This window comes from Orcinus orca, chromosome 1 (assembly GCF_937001465.1).
Source record: "Orcinus orca chromosome 1, mOrcOrc1.1, whole genome shotgun sequence".
In the NCBI taxonomy this organism is placed as follows: domain Eukaryota; kingdom Metazoa; phylum Chordata; class Mammalia; order Artiodactyla; family Delphinidae; genus Orcinus; species Orcinus orca.
The window spans coordinates 192,247,083-192,271,626 of record NC_064559.1 but is presented as its reverse complement, the minus strand read 5'-3'; the positions used below and the strand labels follow the sequence as shown (position 1 = coordinate 192,271,626).

The following is a 24,544-nucleotide window of genomic DNA, read 5'->3' as shown; positions in this document are numbered from 1 at the left end:
AAGGGAACTCTGGAGAAGCCCCCAAGGGCCTCGACCATCTGCCTCTTCCTGGAGGGCGTTGGCCAAGGGGACAAGTGTCTACCAGATTGAAAGACTATGTCCTGCCCTCTCTGAGCTGGGTTAGGGACCAAGACCCCCTGTTCTGGCTTCTTGGGGGCCAAACCTTTAGGACTTGAGACCAGAGTTGGGGGAAACTGAGAGGAGCCCGGGTGGGCAAAGCCATTTGAGGTGTGGCTCCCACTTGCCTTTCCCACCCCGCCCACTGAGTCCCCACCGCACTGCACTTCCCAGTTTCCGCCCCTGGACTTGTCTGCATCCCTCTGCCACCCTCTAGCCTGGCTGACTCCTTCTCATCCTCCACATCTTAGCTGAGCGTTCCCTCCTTCGAGCAGTGTTCCCTGCCCTGTGCCCCTAAAAGGTTTAGGTTCCTCCCCTGTGCATCCCTCCACTTCCATTCTCACCCAGTCACTGAGTGTATCACCGTTCCCATCGGGATCCTCCACTGGACTCTGAGTGGCTTGAGGGTGGGGACCAAGGGGCTTGGTTCATATTTGTGTCCCCACAGCCCAGTGCCAAACCTGGCTCAGAGCAGGACCTGAGAACACATCATTTGGGGTGACTGCATACAAGACCACACTCAGCGGTTAGCCTGGTCCCACTGTTCCCTCTGTGGCAGACGGGGGCCTTACCTGGGCCCCAGAACTGGAGCTGGGAGGGAAGAAGCCCACCTGAGTGCAGGCAAGTAAGAAGGCAGGTGAACAAATCCTCACTCCCACCCCCAAATACCAAGGCGCACAGAGATGAGGGTACCTGGGAGCATATTATAAAAGTTTATGTTACAACAAAAAACCCTATAAAAACATTTCATCCCAGGGAGCGCCTCCAGGGCTGGGGGGTGGGGGGAGGTTCAAAGCACACGGACAGTCCAGATCTGGGATGCCCTGTCCTTGGCCAGCTCCCACAGCACTGCGTGGTCCCGGTCGTAGCCCTGGCCACCTGGGGGAGGGGGTAAGAGATGGGGAGATGGTCAGAGAGAGCTGGGGACTCTGCTGCCTGCAGGGGCCTTCTCCCACACACATGCTCAACTTACCCTTCACATCTAGGATCCGGCCTTCAAACATCTGGCTGCAGATATGGCCTGATTCACTGATGCTCCACGTCTGGCGGGGAAGGCGGCTCTCAGCCCACAGCACTACCTTGGAGCCGGTGCTGGGGGTGCCAATCACCTGCAGGCTCATGGTGGGGGCCACCTGAGGCCCCAGGAGGTCGTCAGGCACTGGCCTTCCCCACAGAGACTCCACCAAACCCAAGACACCATTGACACACCCAGCTTTGAACCCTGGCTTGTATGGACTGTGACTCTGGGCAAATCTCCTAATCCTTCTGAGCTCTGGTTTCCTTGGGGACGGCTGTTGTGAGGGTTTAATGTGAGAAACCATAAAAGGGCTGGAAAAATATGAGCTCCTCCAGGAAGCCTTCCATGACTGACTCCTGAAGCACAGGCTTTAGCAGCAGACAAGCTTCCACATACTTACTGGCTATGTGACTTTCAGCCAGTTACTTAACTTCTCTGTGCTCGTTTCCTCACCTATAAAATGGGAAGTACAATAGAACTTGCTCCCTAGTGCCCTCTAGGGATTACATGAGGCATTCACATGAAGAAACCTGCAAGGTGCCTCCCTCCAATGCCACCTTCTCGGGAAGGGCTCCCCTTGTCAGAGCTACTGATACTTCCTATTTTCCTTTCTTATTGTATTTTTCCTCTATTGCACTTTTTAACACCTAAGGTACTAAGATATTTTACTCATTTGTTTCTCTCCCCACTAGGATGCAAACTGCAGGAGGGCAGGAGTTGTTTCTGTCTTCTCACTGTTATATTCCCAGCACCTAGAACAGGGCCTGGCACGTAGCAGGTGCTCAGGAAATGTTTGTGGAGTAGATCTATCATTATTAATAGGATCCGAATCTGTCACAGGATATCAGAGCTGAGTGGTCCCTTAGAAGCATCTGGTTCAACGCTCTTGTTTTGCAGACGGGAGACAGGCCCAGAGAAGAGCCCAAAGTGCCCAGGGGTACACAGCCTGCATTCTCCACCTCCACCAGGGTCCTGGTGTTTGTGTATCTCTCTGTCTCTCTGGCCAAAGGCTGGGTCCTGTTCCTGACTGGGAACAGGCTGGGAGTCCCAAAGGTAGGCTTGTGAGGGTCTGGGGGCCCTGGTGACCCTGTCCCAGTCCCTAAACTGGTACCTGGTTCTTCAGCAGCCCATCCTTGTAGTACCAGATACAGCTGCCTCCAGCTTGGGGCTCAGAGACCACCACGCGGCCCGCCTTCATGTCCTCCACGTGGTCCGGCACTGCCAGGAATCCCCCCAGGGCCGCATTCCAGAGGTGGAAATAAGCCCGGCGCTGGTGAGTGGGGGGAGCTGAGAGTCAGGGGTCTCTGGGCAGGGATGCTCCCACTTGGGCCCCCAATGCCCTCAACTCTGGACCCTCCAGTATCCCAAGCTCCCAAGCTCTCCCTCCTGCCCCAAACCATCCTCGACCCTGCTTCTAAGTCACCCCTTCTTTCTCACACATATGCCGGGGGCACATACACAGTGCACACGCACACAGTTCCACATCTGTAGAGAGACACACAGAAACACTGGCAGATACACCCAAGATCCACATGGTTGTACAAGAGTGCCGCAGATACAAACACATGGATACACATCGAAATGTACGCTCACACTATTTGCTCCCCCAGCCGACTCCACGCCAGGAGCTTATGTTTGCCAAAAGTTTGGATGTGTATAGGAATACAGATGTGCACACACACTTACAGAGAGAAATGCACGCACTACCCATGCTGAAGAGGTACCACAGCAGGGCGGACACTGGGCTGTCAGACATCAGACCTGGCTCGGCCCCAAATCACCTGGGGGTCTCGGATGGTGGTGACAGTAATAATAGTAATGATAATAATCACGGCTAACGTTTGTTGAGTGCCTAACCATTCAAGCACTGTTCTAAGGGCTTTACATCATTATTATCTTCAATCCTCTAAACAACTCTATCGTACATAGCACCCCCATTTTAAAGATGAGGAAACTGAGGCCCATGGAGGTAAAATACTTGTGAAGATTGCAGAGCAAATTCTTGTCCACTTCTCTGGGTCTTTATTTCCCCATCTGTAAAATGTGAAGGTTGGAGATAATCTCCAAGATTCCTTCTAGCAATGATGTTATATGAGTCTGAAATAGGGACCACACAAGTTTCCTCACACAAAGACACACACTTTCAACGGTGTCACAAGTACAGGCACGTGCAGTCATAAATATACTCTCGCAGATGTACAGGGTGAGGGGATGACAAACATCCCCCCACAGATCACCTCCAGAGGACACATGCATACAAGTGATATCACAGACACAGAAACGCCCTCAGATGGGCACGCGTGTGCGCGCGCACACACACACACACCCCTCTGTGGCCATGCCTCCACATAAATGCACATGCACATAAATGAGACACATGTCCAGACATGCACTCACAGACATACGGAAACACAAGTACAGACACAGTGTTTCAAAGTGAAGTGTGCTTACCACTGGTGGGTGGTACAGGAGATAATTTTCAGGCTTATGTGGATAAGCCTTATTGTTAAAAATTTAACGGTAATGAATTTATCACAATGTCTATTAAGGAAAAATCATACATACACATCAAACCCATGATCTTATAGACATGACTCCTTAGGGTAGGATAAAGTAAAAAAAAAAAGTGAGTTGGTTTAGAGGAAAATATTAAGGAGACAATGGTTCAGAAGGAATGATGGTGTGACAAAAATTGTGACAAAAGTACACAAAGGCTGAGTTTGGGAAACATGGGAAACGCACAGACAGACAAACAGCCAGACAGACTGGCCCAGACGTGCTCAACCCGACATGCTACCTACCTGCTTGATGGGGTAGAGGGAGCCCACCCTCTGGGTCCCACTGTACGTCAGCCAGTTGGTGATCTCGCAGCTGCCCACCAGCCACTGGCGGCCCCGGAAGTCACTGTGCTGGCACAGCACCCAGCTGGGCCCCGCAAGTGCCGCAGACACAGCGAGGAAGACAGACAGGCAGACAGGCAGGCAGAAGAGGAGGAGCAGCCGTCAGAACATTCTCCACCTCCTCCTCTCTCATGCCCGGACTCCTCTGCCTGGGGTTCAGGTCCCGGAAGGGGGTAGAGAGGGAGGCTGGGAGGGAGCTCTGGGGTTTGCAGGGCAGAGGAGGGTCCTGGAGAGCACCTCGGGCTGGGGTCCAAGCCCTGAGGGCCAGTGACCCTTCCCCCCTCTCCCTCCTGGCGTGGAGGGGAGTGCAGTAGAAGTGGGGGAAGACCTGGAGGCCCCCGACCTCCCTTCTTCCCTCGCAGCCCCCGCATCCCCGCGGCACACTCACAAGCCCCCCTTGATCCGTACAGACAGCACGTGGTTGTTGAAGCCCTCGGCTTGCAGGCTCCGCAGCTCCCCACTGAGCTCGATCTCCTTCCCCTCGAAGCACTCCAGGCCATACAGGAAAATGGATGGCTCTGAAAAGTGCTGCGGCCGGGGGCACAGAGAAGGGGTGAGGCCACGAGAGTCCCCGACTCAGTCCCTCTAGTTCCAGACACCCCAACTCCCAGAATGGTCTTTCAGGTTCTCTTCCCTCCTGAGCTCCACCCCACAGGGCCCCTGACTCCTGGATGCCGCCAGCTGGGTGGCCCCCGGGTTCTCAGATGTAGCATGTGCCAGATAGAACCCCCATTGCCCCTCAAACCTCCTCCCCAGCAAATGGCGCTTCTAAGATGAGTGACAAGAATAATACTGGTCATTATAGCAGTTCTCATGTATTCAGGGCTTACTACACGCCAGGTTCTGTGCCAAGTGCTTTACCTGATCTTATTATAACTTCTCAACTGCCCTATAAACAGGTGCTATTATTATCCCCACTTGGAGGGAAACTGAGGCTAGAGAAGGTAAATCACTTGCTCAAGGCCCTAAGGCCAGGCTTCAGAACCAGGTCTGTTTGTCTTCAGAGCCCAGCATGTAGTTGTACAGAACCTGGCTCTGTCTATTATCAGCTGCGTGACCTGAAGCAAGTCACGTGACCTCTCTGTGCCTCAGTTTTCACGTCAGAAAAAGGGAGAAGATAATAGTTATATGGCTCATAGGGCTGTTGTGAGGATTAAATGCCTTAGTGCATGGGAAGCCTTTTACACACTGCCCAGAGCATGGTACAGTAAACACCAGCTGTTCTGCTTGTGCCACTCCCACTGGCCACCCAGTCCATAACCAAGTCCTACAGACTCCAGGTCCTTCATCAGCCCATGTCACTTCTCTCCACATCTTCCTAGTCCAGGACATCATCATTTGTCCTGGATCACTGTAGCAGCAGCCCCACTGCCTTCCTCCCACCCACCGTTCCCCCCACGCAGCAAAGCCACCTTGCTGTTCCACTCCTCCCTGCCCAGAATCACCACCTCATCGGTCGCCCCTGCTCCCAGCCCACCCCTGAGTGCTAGTCCCTCCTGGCCCTGTCCCACCTCAGTTTCAGGACACAGCACTCTGAGCTGTAATCTTTCTGGGTTCCTTGAAGGCAGGGCTATGTCTGATATATTGCAGGGCTCCAGGACCTATCTCAGCAGGGGCTCAATAAATCCCTAGTAAGCTGACCTGGCTTTGAAGCCCTGGGGTCAAGGGGACCTGGGGTGGTTCTGAAGACTGGGTTTAAGCCCCAAAGCCCACTCAGCAGGGAGAAGAGGCTCTGTGTGTGGGCTCCCCCAGCAGCAACCCCTGCCTCAGGGGTGCCTGGAACTGGAGCAGGGCACTTACCAGGGGCACCTTCTGGAGAGAGCCCAGGACCGTGGAGGCCAGGCAGCCCATGGCTGTGAGAGTGGGGAACTCGCCCTCAGAGAGAATGTGCTGCTCACCCTCAAAGTTCTTCTCATCAAACAGGATCCAGCTGGGGAATGAAGGGGAAGAGTAGGGGGATGTGAGTAGATATTTGAGCCCACCCTCTCCTTGGCCTGCCCAGGCCCCCCTGAGATACAGCAGAGTGGATGCAGACTTGACGGGGATCCCCCGGTCCAGGGGAGGCCAAGGATAAATGGGCATTGCAGCAGCAGGGACTAAGGTCAGACTTAAGAAAGGACTGAATGAAATCATACCGCCCTTCGGGGGAAATTTGGCAACATCAAGCAAAACTCCATGCACAATTACTCAGCAATCCCATTTCTCAGAATCTATCCCAAGGGTCAGAATCTAACCCTTCAAAAACATGAAATGACACATACATAAGGCTATTGATTACACACTGTTTGCAGTGGCAGAGTGGGAGCAGCCACATGTCCATCAATTGGGGATTAGTTGAATAAACTAAGAATCTGGAGTGTAACATCGCAGTCAAAAAGAATGAGGAAGAGTTCTTAAAGGGATATAAAGTGATATCCAAACTGTTAAGTAAAAAAATCAAGGTGGGGCTTCCCTGGTGGTGCAGTGGGTGAGGGTCCGCCTGCCAGTGTGGGGGACGCGGGTTCGTGCCCCGGTCCGGGAGGATCCCACGTGCCGCGGAGCGGCTGAGCCCGTGGGTCGTGGCCGCTGAGCTTGCGCATCCGGAGCCTGTGCTCCGCAGCGGGAGGGGCCACAGTGGTGAGAGGCCCGCATACCGCAAAAAAAAAAAAAAAAACCAAGGTGCATAACAGTGTTTACAGTATGCTTCCTTTTAAAAAAATTGAGATATAATTCACATAAAATTCACTCTTTTAAAGTGTACAATTCAGTGGTCTTTAGTATATTTACCAGGTTGTAGTATGCTTCTTTTTGTGTAAGAAAATGGAGGAGGAGGAAAACCAAACATATTTGGTTTCTATATTATATGTAAATTTATGAGTGCATATTTGCTTATATCTTCAAAAAGAAACAATGGATGAATAAACTAAACACACACACACACACACACACACACACACGCACAAAAGATCACCTATAGGGGGAGGGAGTGGAAAAGGTAGCAGGGACAGAGATGAAAGCTATTGTTTTTTTAAGTCTTGACTTTGGAAATATTATGGACTGAATGTTTGTATCTCCCCAGAATTCCAATGTTGAAGTCCTAACCTCCAACGTGATGGTCTTTGGGAGGTAATTAGGTTTAGATGAGATCAAAAGGTTAGAGACCCCATGATGGGATTAGTGTCCTTATAGGAAGAGGAAGAGATAGGAGCTCTCTTTCTCAGCCATGTGAGGATACAACAAGGAGGCAGCCATCTGCCAGCCAGGAAGAGAGCCCTCACCAGGGAACCAAATCAACCAACACCTTGATCTTGGACTTCCAGCCTCCAGATCTGTGAGAAAATAAATTCCTGTTGTTTAAGCCACCCAATGTATGGTATTTTGTTATAGTAGCTCAAGCTGACTAAGACAGGAACACTACAAATATTTTATGTAATTAGAAAACAGAATTAAGTAAAAATGAGAAGTATTCATAAAAATTAAAATAAACAAAATAAATGAACCTAACTGTGTATCAGGTTGGTGGCATAACTGCACAGAAAAAAGTATTATTTCAAATGTCTTAAAAACACAATAGTTTGAACTGTACATACCTAATGGGATGTAGGTGAATGTTCTGAGGACAAAAAGAACAACAGAGAGACCTCAAACAGCATTCACTGGTTTTTACTGTTAGTAGTAATATCAGTATTATAATTTTGAAACACCTAGCGTGCAGATTTTGGTCTCCAAAGAGCATTATGCATTAAAAGCAACCAGGATTCTTTGGGAAATGATTCCCGGTTTGAGGCAAAAAATGTACAAAATGATCCTGGAACATCTTACTGTACCAGAAAAACAAGGAAGTTATAAAAAAAACTATTGAGGTCATATAAAAAATACCCAGGAAGCAATTTGGAGGTGCTCCCATTTGCCAAAGATGAAACAATTTGAGTACACAAAAGAACAAGTGACTCCAAGGGCCTGGAGCATTTCATATACATAAAAAACCCGTGAGTTCATAACAATACTTTAAAAAATCTTCATTGGTCAGCTCTGGAGGTTGCTAGGGCACCAATTCAGAAATTATTCTGAAAATTGATAGCAAGGGGCAAACACTGATTCTTGGGAAAAGATCAAACTGCCTTTTTTGTATAAACTATTTCAGGTAAACAAATAGTTGAAAAGGGAAAGTTCTTCTTTATAGAAGTATTCCAGCCAATATATGTATAGGGAATAACAAAACTTAGAAAATCATTTTGTAACCTCTAAAGAAATAATGGGTCTAGGCAATTATCATCAATGGATGCTAAAAATCTTTAGGTGAAAGGTCAGAGAGGAATCTTATAATGTAGGGATCTTCATATCATTAAAAATGGGACAGCTAGACATGCGCCTCCTGATGTGATACAGTGGGAAGTATACATACCACCTCTAATAGTCTTCTTGCCAGCAAAACAAAACAAAAAACCCTGGATCTCATCAAGCCTCTAGATCTAACTACCAGTTTACAGGAAGTATGGGGCACAGAGGAACAAAATTAAAACACCACCAGGAAGCAATCAGGTAAATACAGAAGATGGGAAACTTACAGGGCAAATTATTGGGTTCTTTAAACGAGTAAATGGTATAAAATAAAAAGAAGGGAAAGGTACTGTTATACATTATAGATCAAATGGACCACATGCAATGTGTGGACCTTGTCTGGATCCTGAGAAAAACAAACCAATTTCACAAAGGCATTTTTTGAGATAACGGGAGGAATTCGAACATGGACTGGGTATTAGGTAATAATAAATTATTGTTAATTTACACCATACTGTCTACAGTTTTTGCATTTTCTACTAAAACTTTATTTTGCTTTGTTTGCTTTAAGATTGAATGATTTGGGATAGAATAGCTAATCTCAAGAAAGCCAAAGGAAGGAAATCATTTGCAACAAAGACCTCTAATTACAGCCTCGATTTCCAAGCTGAGCTAAGTGCTTCTGTGCAGGTGCCCCCCGCCCCCCTCCCGCCCCCGTCTCCCCTTCCCCACTTCCTCACCTGCCGCCGTGGACCCGGCAAGATTGGGGCTGGAAGGAAGGGGGAAGAGAGGTCTGGTCATCCTCAAAGGAGATGTGGTCGCCCAGGAAGTCCGGACCGGAGAAAAGCTGAATCTGGCGGCAGACACGGGAAGAGATGAGAGTGAAGGAGGGTGATGGAGTGGGACAGAGAGAATGGGGAAGTGGGGGAGAGATTTGAAATGAAGGAAGAGGAGACATAGGCCCCCCACCAGCTCCTTACCTTTGAGACAAAGTGCAGATTGTGCTCCCCGACCTGAAGGGAGGGACCGAAGTTTCGAGATTTAAGGGGTGTGCTAGCCCCCAGCCTCAATTCCTCTGGTTTCAGTATTTCCGACCCTTTCCGCAGGTCCCTCACCCTCCAGGTCCGTATTAGCCCCGCCCCTTCCAGGAGGCCCCGCCCCCAGGAGCTCCAAGCCCTGTTGTTCCAGTCCCGCCCACCACTGCTGGGGGACGCCAAGCCCCTCCCCTCTAAGAGGCCCCGCTCCTGCGGCGGGCACACACCTGCAGGACCGGCTGCAGAGAGGCGAGGGCGCTGTTGCTCGCGCCCCAGTCGTCGCAGTTGCGGTACACGCCCTTCTCCAGCACGTACTGCTCCCCGGAGAAACCCACTTCCTCATAGGCCACCCACCTGCAGGAAGGGCGGGGCGCGGGTCAGCGTGGAGGAGCCAGTACCTCTGCTGGAACCGCCCCCGGCCGGCCCAGCTCCCGGAGCTTCCGTCACTCACACGCCGCTGAGCACGTGGATGGCCTGCGTTCTGGGGCCGTGTCCCGCCAGCTGCACATCCGGCAATGCCTCGCTCACCTCCACGCCATGCCCCTCAAAGTCCATGGCCTCAAACAGCACCACCTCCGGGTCCCCGAAGTCCTGGGCCCCAGGGACAGTCAGGTTGCTCCCGCCCACCGACGGAAACCCCTGGGAGTGCCCAGACCCCAAGGACGCAGTCCACCAAGGGACTTTGCGGTGAGGTGATCAGTGTGGGCTCGGGAAAGGCATTAGGAGGGAGAGAGGCTAGACCTCAGGGAACACTTCCAGGTGCTCTCGAGAACAGGGAGAGGAGGCGCAAATTCTTCCCTCAACAGATTGTGCTGGGGTAAGTATGGCTGCGGCCAGAGGCAGAGGGATGTCCCAGTTGCTCTTGCTTACCGTCCGGATGACTCGCAGGGAGGTCAGCACCTTGTTATAGCCTCCCCAATGTGACCAATCAGCGTATTTTCCCTCCTCCAACAGATACTGGTGACCCCGGAAACCCTCCTTCTCGTAGCCCACCCAGCTGGGGGAAGGGGGAGGCAGACAATCAGACTCAGTTACAGGAAGCACATGGATGTGTAAGAGAGCTGACCCCACCCCTAGGCAGACCAGGTCACTTCCCATCCCGGAGGGTAGAGGCTAGTGGGGAGGATGAGGTAGAAGGAAGGGTCCTGAGTCCTCACCAGCCCCCAAGAACTTGCAGGGACCCCACAGAGGCCAAGCTGGGGCTCTGGCCGTCCTCTGGCTGCTGCAGGTTGTAGATGTCTCGGCTCACTTCCCAGCTCTGGCCCTGAAAGCCTGGGGCCTCATACACTACAGCCTGCGGGGGAGAGGGGCTGTGTGAGGTTGGTGGGGAGTGATCTGGACCCAGACCCACCCAGCCACCCCAGGATGACTCTACCCAGCATCAACCCAGAGCTAAGCCCTCCCACTCCCTCACTGAGCCCCAAGCCCTTACCTAACTCCTGTCTCTTCTCTGACCTCTGACCTGGTCCTTACACATCAAAAGCCAGTTCCCAGTTAGCCCATCGGGTTTCCACCCCGCCCCTCCCCAGCCCAGCCTCTAGCCCCCAGCTCCCACCTCTCCCACCTTCTAGTCCAGGCCGTGATAGCCACACACATACAAACACCCCACCCAAAGGTCCTCTTTGACCCTGAGGCCCAGATGCCTACCTTGGGCTCCCCTGGCTTCTCCACACTTGGGCATCCCTGCAGAGGAGACAGAGCTGAGACACCAGCCCAGAGGTGCGGGAAGACAGATGGGGCTGGTGACCTAGGGTTTACTTGTTCCTGGAGCCCCTAAAAATGGCCAACCCCATGTCCTCCCTCTCCCCCAACCCTTGGACTAATCCTCCCTCTCCTCCAATCCCATTCCCAATAGGAGCTCCCAGGCCCAGCCTCTTCACCCAGACTACAGGACAAGCCTGTTTGGGACCACCTGCTCCTTACCAATCTCATGGGCTTCAGGGAGCCCACACTGGGATCTGATGCACCCCAGGCCTCTGGGGTGGGGTACTCTCCAGGCTCCAGGATGCAGGGAGTGTCTTCAAAGAAGGGCTTGGGGTATAGAAGCCACCTGAGGGGAGGCAGAGAGGCAGCTGCACCCCAGACTCCTGGGAACACAGATTAGTGGATGGGGTGGAAGGGGTAGAGGGGGGAAAGAAGTTTTGGGGGAGAGGCCCCCATCAAGGGGACTCTGGAGGACATTTCAGGCCCCCATAATTTCCTGCAGCAGCCACTCCATTGATCTCCCCTCCTCCGACCTGGCCCTCTCTAATTGCACACAGTGGCTGAGAGTTCTTTCCAGCAGCCGGACCTGCTTAAAAACTCCTGGTAATTCCCCATTAGCCTCACAATACAGTCCAGCTACACAAAGAGGCCTTTTGTCCTGTCCCCCTGCCTTCCTCCTGGACCTCACGTCTCCCCACTTGCTGCTTTCTTTGGCCAGAGTGAACTTTCAAAGTCAGTCTCTCACTTCTGGGCCTTTGCAGGTGCTAGTATACTCTTTTCCCCATTCATTCAATTAACAAATATTTAGGGGCATCTACCCCATGCCAGGCCCTGTTTCAGGCATCAGAGATACAGTAGTGAACAAAACATACAAAGTCCCTGCCCTCATGGAGCTTAGATTCTTCTGGGGCTGACTCGTCCCAGCTGAGGAGTCTCCTCCTCCAGGAAGGCTTCTCTGACCTCAGGCCGGTTTGGTGCTGTTCTGTACTCCCACAGCCCCGTGTCTCTCCATCCTGGAACTCTGGATTGCCACTGTCTGCTTGCTTGCCTGGCCCCACCAGTAGACTGAGCACTTCTTGAGGGCAGGAACCATGTCCTGTCACCTCTGTGTCCCCAGCACCCAGCACAGTGAATGTTAAATGTAGGGTTCCCAGAACAGCCCAGACTCACAGTCCTGCGGAGACAGTGGCAGATGCCACCTGCAGAGGCCTCTCCAGGCCCTGGGGGTCCTCCAAGGCCTTGCTTAGCTTCACTTGCTCCCCCTTGAGGCCCTCCTCAGAGTACAGGCTGATCTCTGGGGTAATGTAGTCCTACGGAAGGAAAGGGGTGGAAAAGTGAAGTATAAAACAACAGTCCTCAGAGACCAGCCACACCCACACCTTCTTCCCCAAGTCTGTCCAGCTGGGGACTTCTCCCCAGAAGCCAGAAATGACTAGAGTGTTCTCTGAAGGTCAGCCAGACAAGCCTGGGACCAAAGCCCTCACTGGTCCCGCACTGGCCCTTTGGGACCTGAGGCCAAAATTCCCAGTAGGAGCCTGCCAAGTGCCATGCCCTTTGCCTTGAAAGGCAATGGTGGCGGGAGGGGCGGGATAGACAGCCACTTCCTGAGGTCTCACTTTGACCCTTCTTTTGTATACAATTCCAGACTGCATACAAATCTCTATGCCTGTCCAGACTGGCCTCCTTAACCCAGGAAGCTGCACCTCATCCCAGGAAGCTGCAGGTCCTCTCCGCATTCTGGATGTTTCTTCCTCACTAGGGCCATTTTCATTCACTCACTCCATCAAATGTTTATGAAGCACCTACTGGGTGCAAGGCATATATATAAGGGGCTGTCCTACCCCTTCTCATTTGGTCTTCCCAACGAGTTATTACGCGCCATTCGCAGGCTAGGAAAGTGAGGCTCAGTGAAGTTAAGTGGGCCGCCCCAGGGCACACAGCCTGTAAGTAGCAAGACCAAGAACAGAGCACTGCAGTTTTTCTTCACCGTTGCAACCCAGCACGTCCCAGGTGCCTGATACACACTAGGCACCCAATCAGTGCTGAATGAATCAAAGGAACCCAGGTCCACTGGACTTCAAAGCCCTTGTTTTTCTCTTGTACCTCATTACCTCCCACGTGAAGATGACTTTATTGTGAGAAGCCCACAGTAAATTGTCCACAAATATTTGTGTGTTTCTGGAGAGGCTCTGAAAATTCTTGTCCCCTCCTTTGCGTGGCTGGGCCACTGCCCTAGTTAAGATTCTCATCCTCTCTTACTGGGAGGATTTCAACAGCTCTGAACTCAGGGTTATTTGTCCTTCCATTAAAAACAACAACAAAAAAAACAAATTAAAAAAAAAAAACCAAAACGTCGGCTAGGCCCTGCTTTTAGATCTTTGTGTTCTCATCTGGGTCTCCCTAGTGGCCAGGACGGCTTTGTCAAGCTTAATTTTAGCAGTTTGTAAATTTGTGTTATGAAAACAATATTATTTTTCCCCACTTTACAGATGTGTAACTATAATAAGACTATGTCTTTTCAAACCACATACCCCTCCCTCAAAATTCAGAGGCTCCCCTTGGCTGGAAATCACAGCCCTTCCTGGTCTTCCTGTCTCCAGAATCCCTGTCTTTTCTCCTCCTGGCAACCAGAGGGATGTTTCTAAATCTCTAATCTGTTTATATGGCTTTTCTGCTTCAAACCCAGCCCTCATACCCTAGCTTGACCGTGAGTCCTACAGGGCAGAGAGCAGATCTCCCAACCTACTCATTGCCTGGCACGGTGCCCGGCACACAGCTGACATGAAAGAGCATCTGTGAGCACGTGAATCGGCATACATCCATGGCACCTTGGTTCTGGCCGTGGGCTTGAAAGCTTGGGCCCGGGGTGGGGAGGTGAGTGCTCACCCCTACCCATTTCTGTTGCCCTGACTGAATCCTTCTCCAGCACTAGCTGGAGCTACTGGAGCTTGGCCTCTGCCTGGCCCCTGCCTCCCCAAGCCAGGCTGAGCACACCCAGAATCCTTTTCTTCCCCACTGGCTCCGAGGTCGGGACTTTACAGGGGAGAACATGATAAACCCTGTCCAGGCACCGATCCCATATGATCTCTCCCAGAAATTCCAACTCTAGGTACCTGAGGCTGTCTCCCTCCTCAGGGCCTGGGGCTTAGGGTAGATGGGCAAAACCTGGTCCCCCACACCCAGCCACTCACCCGGACAACCCTCCTCAGGGAGCCAATGCCTTGGGTACTCCATGCTGGCCCCAGAGCTCCAAGTTCCACATCTCCTTCAGGCAGGACCAGCTTCTGGCCCCGGAACGCCGGCTCTTCGTATAGCACCCAGCTGCGGGCACAAAGACCTAGGGTCACTGAGTGGGGAGACGATGTACCCACGAGACAGGGTCTCTGGGTAGCTGAGGGGGTTTCTGCCAGGCACTTCTCACTGGGCACTTCCCACTGCCCTCACATCCCCCAGGTTCACACGCAGGACCCCGCCAGGAACTCCGGACTCACCAGCCTCGTACCACCCGTATGGAAGCCACGCGGGCCCAGCCGGAAGCATCAGCAGTGTCTTCCCAAACCTCCCTGCTGCTGCCTTGGCAGCCAGGCTCCGAGAAGAGCGTCATCTGGAAGGCACAGAGGGGGTCCTCAGGCCCTGTCCACAGATCACCCACCTCCTGCTGCCCCACCCATTTGCCCCCCACTCCCTACCTTTCCAGGCCTGGTGTTCAGTTTGCCCTGGGTCTTCAATGCTGAGCTCTGGAATGGAGAGCGGTGATAGATCTTATGGGGTTGCCTCCTTACTGTCTCCCCCAACCTGCCATTCCAGGAACCCCACATCCTCCCTATGGCCCTCCACCCCCAAAGAGCTGGCCCACAAAGGATGCTACACTTGCTCCCAACCCCCAGGTGCCTTCATCACTCTGTCCCTGGAAGCTGTCCCCTTCCCCAGCTTCCAAGATATCAAGCCCTTTGGAATCTACAGTGCAAATCTGCTGTTTGGATAGGGAGACAGAGGCCCAGAGAAATGTGGTCACACTGAACTAGACCTCAGACCCATGCCCCTGGCCCCTGGAGACTCTGCCCCCAGTATCATGGTCTTCACACCATCCAAACCCTGGCCCAGATGAGGCCAGGCCCCCTCCATTGCCCACCCAAGGCCTCACTTACCCACCCCTCCGGGGACTGGGCACATGCGGGCTTCTCTGGAGGTGGCCTTTCCCTGTAGAGCAGGGGCAGCTGTCCTGGCACCTTCTTGAGCCCTGGTGCCCTGTGGGATGGTAGAGCGGGTGGTTTTGTGTCCAGTGGTTCCAAAGTGGGGGCCTCCTTGAGGGCAGGCACCAGGCCCCCAAAGAGAAGGCTGCCTCCAAGACGGGAAGTGGGCTGGCTGCCTGCCTGCCACTCTGGCCCGACTTCTGGGTGGGCGTCCTTGGCACTTGCTGTGTGCTTCTTCATCATCTCCAGAAGAGAGTAAGAGACCTGGGGGGGTCGGGCAGGGTGGGAGTCCCAGGAGGGGCCGGGCCTGGCTTTCTCCTGCCTGCGCTGGAGATTTTCACTGTCGCTCAGGTAGGGGTTCTGTGGTTCCTCCTCCTCCTCCTCTCCCTTTTCCTCTTCATTTGCTTCCAGTGCGGGCACCCCCTGGGGGCTGGGTCCCAGCACCCACGGCCCAGGCTGGTCCTCCTCGATGGCAGGCAGCGTGGCGTATATGGCCAGGGAGGAGGAGCGGGGGGATCGTGGCAGCCGGTGAGTGCGGAGGATCTCGGGGGGCTCCATACTCCGCAGGGTGTCCAGGAAAATCTCCAGGTCAGCGGTCAGGGCCACCTCCTCCTCCTCCCTTGATGGCTCCGGGAACGTCTTGCCCTCGGTGGAGTCAGGGACAAGCTGGGACTTCAGGCTGGCCTCTGCTCCTATCAGCCTCGGGGCAGGGGGGCCTCCTGGGCTGAGGGATACCTTGCCCCCTGAGGAGGAGGGGGCAATGAAAGCAGTAGGGCCCTGGACAACTACTTTCTGGGTGGAATATGGGACAGTAGAAGAACCAGGGCCCTGGACAACCTCTTTTTGGGTAGGAGATGAGATGGAGCTCTCCTCAGATTCCTGAACCTCCCCTTCCTGTTTGGGGGGTGGGACAGCAGGAGCTGTCAGGCCTTGACCAGCCTCCTCCTTGGTGAGAGGAAGGGCAAGGCTGCCTTCAGTACTCTGGACAACCTCTCTTTGGGTGCTAGGGCTGCCTTCTGGGGCCTGGGCAACCTTGGTTGCTTTAGGGGATGAGTCAGCAGGAACCCCAGGGCTCTGCACTACCTCTTTCTGGGTAAGGGAGAAGATAGGGACATTTTCAGAGTCCTGAACAACATTATTCCTTGGGGAGGATGGAGCAGAAAGACCTCCTGGACTGGTGACAGCCTTCCTTTTTGTAGAGGATGGAGCAAGAGATTGTCCAGGGACTATAAGAACCTCAGGCTTCACCGTGGGCAGGCTGGTGGCAGCAGGGGGATCTGGATGCCCTTCCCTTTCGACGGAGGGCCAGGCCTGGGGTCCCCTGGGCTCGAGAGTCAGCTGGGCCCTAGCATGAGCAGGTACTTCCGGCTGCTCTGGGGGGTGACCTAGGCCCAGGGAGGGGGTTTGGGTCTGGAGTCTGGGAGAGGAGGGTACTGGTGTGTGACCCTGAGAGGTCTGGAGAGGGAGCTGGGTGGGGCTGGACGCTCTCTGCACGCTTGGGACCTCATGGACCCTGGCATCTGGGGCTTTGTCCTGGTCTCGGTCCGGGTGGGTTGCAGGGACATCCTGGTTCTGAGGCGGGTGGGCGTAGTCCGGGAAGCCTGCGGGAGCCAGGACAGATCCGTCCTCTGGCTCTGCTGTCCCCGTCTCAGGCGGCTGCCCCGGGGCTGCACCCTCTGTGCTGCCCAGACCTGGACTCCTTGTCACAGCAGCCAGGGGCCTGGGAAGCCGGCTGGCGGGTGGGCTCCACCCAGCAGGCACAAGGCTACTTAGCAGCTCCAGGGCCTGGCTGCGGCTGGGTGAGTCCTCGGCTCGGGGGCTCACCACCGCTGCCTGCACCACGCGGGCAGCATTGCGGCCCCTGGGCAGGGCCTTGCTCGGGAGCGGTCGCCCCACAGAGTTCGTCACAGAGCTGTTCACCTGTCGGTGCACGTGTCCTCCCACCACCATGGTCGCCCGCACAGTGCGTGTCACCTGCTGTTCCTCGAGGCTCCGGGAGCTTCCGCCGGTGAGACTCACACCCGGGCTGGGCCTGGGCTCATGGGGCCCATGCACCGGCGCCAAAAACTCAGTCTTGGCCGTGGCTCCTGGGCTCAGTGGCTCAGTCCTGGGGTCCTGGGGACTGCCATCACCCTGGTCCACAGCCTCCTTTGGCCTTCCCACTGGCCTTTTCTCCTTGGGGGGCAGCATGTACTTTTTGGAAAAGATGGGCCCATGGCTCTGGAGGCTTTTGGAGCCAGCCCTGTCCCCGGGACCCCGGTGATTCATAGTCTCTTCTTCCAGTGCAGCAAAGCCATTGACTTCCTCCCGACGGTGGCCATACTCAGACATCTCCTCCTGGCGGACTTCCAGCTGGGGCCCTGATACCAGGGACACTTTGTGAAAACGGTGTTTGCTCTCTTTCTGGGCAGGGGGCCGCTGCCGCCATGTCAGTGTGGTACTCACCACTCGGGCCTTGGCCCGAGCTGGGGGCCCACTGGCCTCCTCCGTGTTGGGCCCCAGCAACGGATCCTGAGGTGTCCTTGGCTCACTGTGGTCCAGCTCACTGCAGAGGGTGCCGGGAAGAGGAGAGACAGGGTCGGGCGTGGTCAGGGTGGCTGTCTGCAGTGCAGAATCACTCCCCCTGCCAAGGTCAGGCTGAGTAACCGCAGGCAAATCATGTGAGCTTTGGAGCCTTTGTTTCTTCATCTGTAAACTGGGCACGATACTCTCAGATCTCCCACCCCTCTCCCTACTTTCAGGTGTTCTCCTTTGCCAGGGTCCTTCAAGGGGTGAAGCTAAGGACTAAGCCTAGAAGGAGAGAGAAGGGAGAGAGCAGAAAGGCATATGGGTCTGACCCACTGGTCTGTGGATGGGGCTGGGACTCTGCCCAAGGAGCCCTGGGGCTAGTCCTCCAGGAGCTGAAAACTAGAAAACCGAAAAACTGAGAATTAGGCAAGTGACGTCTGACCGTGCTTCTGATCACTATAAAGGAAGGTAGGTAAGGAAAGGTAAGGAAGGAAAGGAAGGAAGGTAAGGAAAGACAGCTTTGGCCTCCAGCAAAGTTGGGTTCCCCCTGGCCCTGTCACTCAATAGCAGGATGACCTTGGGCAGCCACTTCTCTCCGGCAAGCTTCAAGGCCCCCAGCCACAAAACTGGAATAACAAGAGTATGTGCTGGGTTCACAGGGTTATTGTCAGCATCCAGCAAGAGAGAAAGAATAAAAACTCACTCTATGAGAAAAACAGATATCGTATATTAACGCATATATGTGGAATCTAGAAAAATGGTACAGATGAACCTATTTGCAGGGCAAGAATAGAGACACAGACGTAGAGAACGGACGTGTGGACACGGTGGAGGGGGGAAGGGGAAGTGGGATGAATTGGGAGATTGGGATTGACATATATACACTGCCGAGTGTAAAATAGATAGCTAGTGGGAAACTGCTATATAGAACAGGGAGCTCAGCTCAGTGCTCTGTGGTGACCTAGATGGGTGGGATGGCGGGGACGGAGGTCTAAGAAGGAGGGGATATATGTATACATATAGCTGATTCACTTTGTTGTACAGCAGAAACTGTCACAACATTGTAAAGCAACTATACCCCAATTAAAATTTTAAAAAAAGAAATGGATGTTAAAAGAAAAAAACTCACTTTATAAACTAAAACACTGGCTCATAAGCTTCCTCATAAAGAACAAATTATTCACTATGGAAAACAGTATGGAGGTTTCTTAAAAAACTAAAAATAGAGCTACCATATGATCCAGCAATCCCACTCAGAAAAGACGAAAACTCTAATTCAAAAAGATACATGCATCCCAATGTTCATAGCAGTACTCTTAACAATAGCCAAGACATGGAAGCAACCCAATTGCCTAGCTACAGATGACTGGCTTAAGAAGATGTGATACGTAAATACAATGGAATATTACTCAACCGTAAAAAAGAATGAAATATTGCCATTTGCAGCAACATGGAGTATTATACTTAGTGAAGTAAGTCAGACAGAGAAAGACAAACATTATATGATATCACTTGAATATGAAATCTAAAAAATAATACAGGGGCTTCCCTGGTGGCACAGGGGTTAAGAATCCGCCTGCCAATGCAGGGGACACAGGTTCAAGCCCTGGCCGGGGAAGATCCCACATGCCGCGGAGCAACTAAGCCCGTGTGCCACAACTACTGAGCCCATGAGCCACAACTACTGAAGCCCACGCGCCTAGAGCCTGTGCTCCGCAACAAGAGAAGCCACTGCAATGAGAAGCCCACACACCGCAATGGAGAGTAGCCCCTGCTCGCCACTAGAGAAAGCCCGCGCACAGCAACGAAGGTCCAATGCAGCCATAAATAAATACATAAATAAATAAATAATACAAATGAATCTATATGCAAAACAGACTCACATACATCGAAAACAAACTTATGGTTACCAAAGGGGAAGGGGAGGAGATAAATTAGGAGTATGGTATTAACAGATACAAACTACTATATATAAAATAGATAAGCCAAAAAAAAAATAGATAAGCAACAAAGATTTACTGTATAGCAAAGGGGACTATATTCAATATCTTGTAATAACCTATAGTGGAAAATAATCTGAAGATACATATAACTGAATCACTTTGCTGTACACCTGAAACTAACAATTATAAATTGTTATTAATTAACTACACTTCAATTTAAAAAAACAGAATAAATTATTTATAAATTATAAACAAGGGACTTCCCTGGTGGTCTGGTGGTTAACTCTGTGCTCCCAATTCCAGGGGCCTGGATTTGATCCCTGGTCAGGGAACAAGATCCCATGTGCATGCTGCAACTAAAAGATCCCACGTGCCACAACTAAGACCCAGCGCAGCCAAATAAATAAATAATTTAAAAAGTTATAAACAAACATTCCCACTTTGCACATGAAGGGGGGAAGGCTCAGAGAGGTTAGGAAACTTGCCCAGAGTCACACAGTAGCAGAGGCAAGAGTTAAACCCAATCCTAAGTGCTTAACCACCAAATCAAATTCCCTGATGTATCTGGTAAACTTAGACTCTGTGGTTTGGGGGTTTACTTTTATTTCACCTCTTTTTTTTTTTTTTTGCAGTACGCAGGCCTCTCACTGTTGTGGCCTCTCCTGTTGCGGAGCATAGGCTCCGGATGCCCAGGCTCAGCGACCATGACCCACGGGCCCAGCTGCTCCGTGGCATGTGGGATCCTCCCGGACCGGGGCACGAACCCGTGTCCCCTGCATCGGCAGGCGGACTCTCAACCACTGTGCCACCAGGGAAGCCCCTGGGGGTTTACTTTTAAAGGAGGCCATACAGTGACTGGAGGGGCCAGTCAGCTACTAAGACTTCCAGGCTGCACTGAGCAGGGCAATCCTATTCTCAGGCCTCAAGGACCCAAAAGGTCAGCTTGTTCCACATCAGCCTCAGTACCAGCCTGTCTTCAGCTCCTCCTTTCTGTGAGGCAGCCCCCAGACCATTATAAGGGCAGTTAAGGCCAGAAATGGACCCATGCCCCCAACTTCCCTCCTCCCTCTCTATTTTCCTCCCTCCTGAGAGGCTGGTAGAACCCAGAACTTTGGCCCTGTCTTGTGGCCCCAGCAGTGACTCAGGTTTTATGATGGGCAGAGATGAATGGGGATGAGGCCCAGGGAAGCCTGACCTGACTTGGGGACCACTGGTGGCCGTGACAACATGTGGCCTGGCCCAGGACGGGGTCTGAGTGGCCCCAGAAAAGCCTTGTGTATGGGGGAGGTGAGGGGCTGAGATGGATGCCCAATCCTTTCCCCGGGCCAGAATTCCTGAGAGCGACACACTCAGACACCTGAGGCCCTGGATTGCAGCCCTTCCCTGAGGCCTGACCCTCTCCCCTGTCCTCCTTGCTGAGACTCCCCCGCACATGGAGCTTCACCCCTTGACGAGCCCCTGTCCCAAGTCTAATCTCCATTTCTGAAGAACAATAACAACTACCATTCGCTGAGATTCCCTGTCCGTGACGGCAGATAGTAAGGGTCAAAGCCTGGGTTCTAAGTCATTTATTCATTCATTCATTCAGCACTAATCGTGACACGTGATGCGCTAGGCCCTGGTTAGGTTCATCCAAAGCCAATTTTCTCTTGGAGGTGGTATCCTAGGAGTCCAGAAGTCAAAGAATTAGACATAAAAACAGGAACCACATTTGGAAAGCCTCCATAGGCTTTGGCAAAGCAACAGGAGAGCAGCTTCAGAGGAAGCCATTGGTAATCAGATCAGATATATCAGTGACCTATGATTCTATGCTTCTCTCAACCCAGCCCCTGGACAACACCCCCGATAGTCATTCATTCCACAAGCATGTGATCATTTGTTTCTGCTTGCATACCTCTAGCCAGCGACAGGGAGGTTGCAATTTGACAGCTGACCTGTCCCATCCCTGAATAGTTGTGATGGCTAGAATGTTGTTCAAACTATGCAGGAATCTGCCTGCCTATAGCCCTCCCCCATATTGTCCTTCCTCTGAAGACACACCCCAATGACCCAGGATGCCTCTCCCAGGCCAGCAGAGATGCCCATTTCCAGAGCCCTCTCTTCTTCAGGGCCCAGGACCATAGGTGGATTTGTCACAGGTTAACCTGTGCCTTCCAAATCAGGTGTGTGGGGCTGGGAAAGGGAGAGGCTGAGGAGGGGGCGAGGGGAGTGTGGGAAAGAGCCTCATCTAACCCGACACGTCCTGGATTCTCCCCGCTTACCTGTGAGTCACCCACAAACTAGGTCAAACCAGCCCACAGGCGTACAAGCTCGTGCTGCGTCACACACAGACACACACGGCACAGACGCACAGAGTCACACAGGCACAAAAACGCACATAGATGCTTACTCCAACGTACGCAGTCAGACACACAAACAGAGAGGCAGTCACAGACACTCGGGGATACACACACAGGGACACAGCAGACACACAAGTCACACACATACACAGAAACACACAAACACAGTGACACATGCACACACATTAACAGTACACACACACACACACACAGAGTCAATTCACAGCCCCCAGCCCTCCTCCCCTTGAAATTCACCCTTATTTGAACAGATGCGCACACTTGGATGCATACACATCTTACATTTCCAGACCCAATTGCGTTGTGCCTCCCCACCCCCCACATTTGCCAATCCTGGCCCAGAGAACCCTCCCCCAGAAAGGGAACAGAGAAGGATGACAGCCCTGGAGGTCCTCTTCCTTCCTTTCTAAGTGAGCGCTTGCCTCCTGCGAGTCTGTCATTATCCACCTGTGCCCAAAATAGTCGGAGTAGAAGATGGAGCCTAAGTCCCCCAGATGAACCGCCTGCTCCTTCCTTTCCCCTCTCCAAGGACTGCCCCTCCCACTCACCCTCCCTCTCTCTGCAGCCCTTCTCCCCCAGCTGGAGCACAACCTCCCCCGGCAGCAGGTCTCTGAGCCAGCCTGGGTCGCACATGTCCCTCTTCCTTGTCACAGAATCATTACCCTGACTCCTGCCCAGAGGCCTGGTCATCCCTGATGCTGCCTCTGCTGACACAGTACTGCCAAATCTGCTCCACGAGGTTACAGAAAGCTCTGCAGTCCACACTTAACACTCCACTGCTTGCACAGGGCCACCGAGGCCTCCGTTAGAGGCAGGAGAGAGAAGTAGTTAGAACACAGGTACTCGGGTTCAAATTCTGGCCCCTTCACTTTCTAGTTGACTTTGAGCAGGTGATGAAACCTCTCTGAGCCTTAGTTTCCCTATTGTAATTGGGGTGGAAAGGTGGAGAGCAGGATTAGTCCAACTTCATGGGGCTGTTGTGAGGATTAAATAGAATTATGCTTAGAAAACGAACCATAAGTGACAGCCGCCACCATCATCGTTAGGAAATTTTCAGAGCCCTGTTTGAGGCCCAGTGCCCTTCCTGGTGGTTCTAGAGAGATCCCATGTTCATCCCCTCTTCAGTGAGTTTTAGGGGACACATCCTTCCACCTCTGAGCCCACCAGGCAGATTCAGGAGAGTAATTTCAACACAAATTAAAAACGGAGGCTTGGGAAACTCAGTGCCTGTTTCCGTGGCTGCCAACACAGAACCATGTGGGGTAATTATTGCTGCGACTGAAGCTTTATTAATAAGCAGCCCTGAGCTTCCCTGGTGGCGCAGTGGTTAAGAATCTGCCTGCCAATGCAAGGGACACAGGTTCGAGCCCTGGCCCGGGAAGATCCCACATGCCGCGGAGCAACTAAGCCCGTGCGCCACAACTACTGAGCCTGAGCTCTAGAGCCTGCAAGCCACAACTACTGAGCCCACATGCCACAATTACTGAAGCCTGCGCTCCTAGAGCCCGTGCTCCGCAACAAGAGAAGCCACGACAATGGGAAGCCCGCGCACCGCAACGAAGAGTAGCCCCCGCTCCCCGCAACTAGAGAAAGTCCGCGTGCAGCAACAAAGACCCAAAGCAACCAAAAATAAATAAATAAATAAATTTATAAAAAAAAATCATCCGTGCTATTTCAGCAGCCCAACTCTCTAGAGTTCAAAGTATTTTCCTGTAACCACCTCCTCCTTCCTCATCTCCCGCTACCAAATCTACCTGACAACTCAAGGCCCAGAGAAGTTAAGCAACTTGCCCCAGGACATACAGCACTTTGGCTGAGAGCCTCTTCTCAGGCCGGGAATGTGGTCTCCGGAACAGAACGAGGGAATGAGGGTGTGTTGCTGAGGATAAGGTGACCCCTCCCCCATCCTCTCCATGACAGGATATCCCCCTCCTCAGTTGGACAGAGGAATAGGGAAGCACTGGGCCCCAGGATGTAGCCTTTGGATGAGGGGAGGGAAAGGAGGGCAGAGTTGGGAAGGGGAGGGGATGGCAGAGTCAGCTCTCCCCCAGGGAACTGAATGAATGGGCCTTGAGTTGGAGAAGCCCGGAGACAAGATAGAGACCCAAGAGGGGGCAGCCTTGCCGGTTTCCCCTCCCCGCGTTGCCTCATGTGGCGCGAAGTCGACTCACCATCTATGCGGAGACCCAGGCATCTCGCCAGCCTGGAGCTCCTGCCGCTGGGCCGTGCTCCCCTGATGTGGTGGGGCTCTCAGCCGGGGCTCCTGAGGCAGGTCCACCAGGCACCCTGTGATGGGGCGGGGGCCCTGGGGAGGCTCCTGCCAGCCACTGGATTCCTCAGGGCCGCAGGCGTGGGGAGCTGGTTGGGCCAGTTTGGGCTCCTGAGTCTCCTCCCCAGGTGCTTGCCCACGCCCCTGCAGGGTGCTGGTGATGTGGTAGCAGAGGGACACTCACGTAGAGTCTGGGCTGGCTCGGGCAGGGCTGGCCCTGCGCTGGTAGGCTCACCCTTTT

The 24,544-nt window shown here is 53.0% G+C and overlaps 1 protein-coding gene across 3 annotated transcripts; it reads right to left on the bottom strand.

The window, feature by feature from the left end:
- Window positions 1-816: 816 nt before the first annotated feature.
- On the bottom strand, window positions 817-24,481 carry CRYBG2 (crystallin beta-gamma domain containing 2). Of its 3 annotated transcripts, none has more exons than XM_033422509.2 (20): window positions 24,206-24,481; window positions 15,182-17,771; window positions 14,723-14,770; window positions 14,525-14,637; window positions 14,225-14,354; window positions 12,204-12,343; window positions 11,253-11,379; window positions 10,977-11,012; window positions 10,487-10,623; window positions 10,200-10,326; window positions 9,781-9,920; window positions 9,557-9,683; window positions 9,276-9,308; window positions 9,036-9,148; window positions 5,836-5,965; window positions 4,424-4,563; window positions 3,937-4,060; window positions 2,247-2,405; window positions 1,091-1,250; window positions 817-996 (listed from the first exon to the last, which is right to left on the bottom strand). In XM_033422509.2, exons 1-20 carry the CDS (start codon window positions 24,226-24,228, stop codon window positions 908-910), a joined length of 4,686 nt encoding a protein of 1,561 aa, XP_033278400.1. In that variant the 5' UTR covers window positions 24,229-24,481; the 3' UTR covers window positions 817-907. The 3 variants fall into 3 exon arrangements, with proteins under 3 accessions (XP_033278400.1, XP_033278397.1, XP_033278399.1); XM_033422506.2 differs by having other exon boundaries at window positions 15,182-18,016; window positions 24,206-24,332; XM_033422508.2 differs by lacking the exon at window positions 817-996 and adding an exon at window positions 1,536-1,588 and having other exon boundaries at window positions 1,089-1,250; window positions 15,182-18,016; window positions 24,206-24,332.
- Between the last annotated feature and the right edge of the window lie 63 nt (window positions 24,482-24,544).

Coding starts and splice junctions, on each gene's coding strand:
- CRYBG2 (XM_033422506.2), bottom strand. CDS start 17,914: ATGAAGAAACAAAGGCTCCAAAGCTCACATGATTTGCCTGCGGTTACT. Junction 14,355..14,524: donor ATACGGGTGGTACGAGGCTG/GTGAGTCCGGAG, acceptor TTGTGCCCGCAG/CTGGGTGCTATACGAAGAGC. Junction 997..1,090: donor CCGGATCCTAGATGTGAAGG/GTAAGTTGAGCA, acceptor CCCCTCCCCCAG/GTGGCCAGGGCTACGACCGG.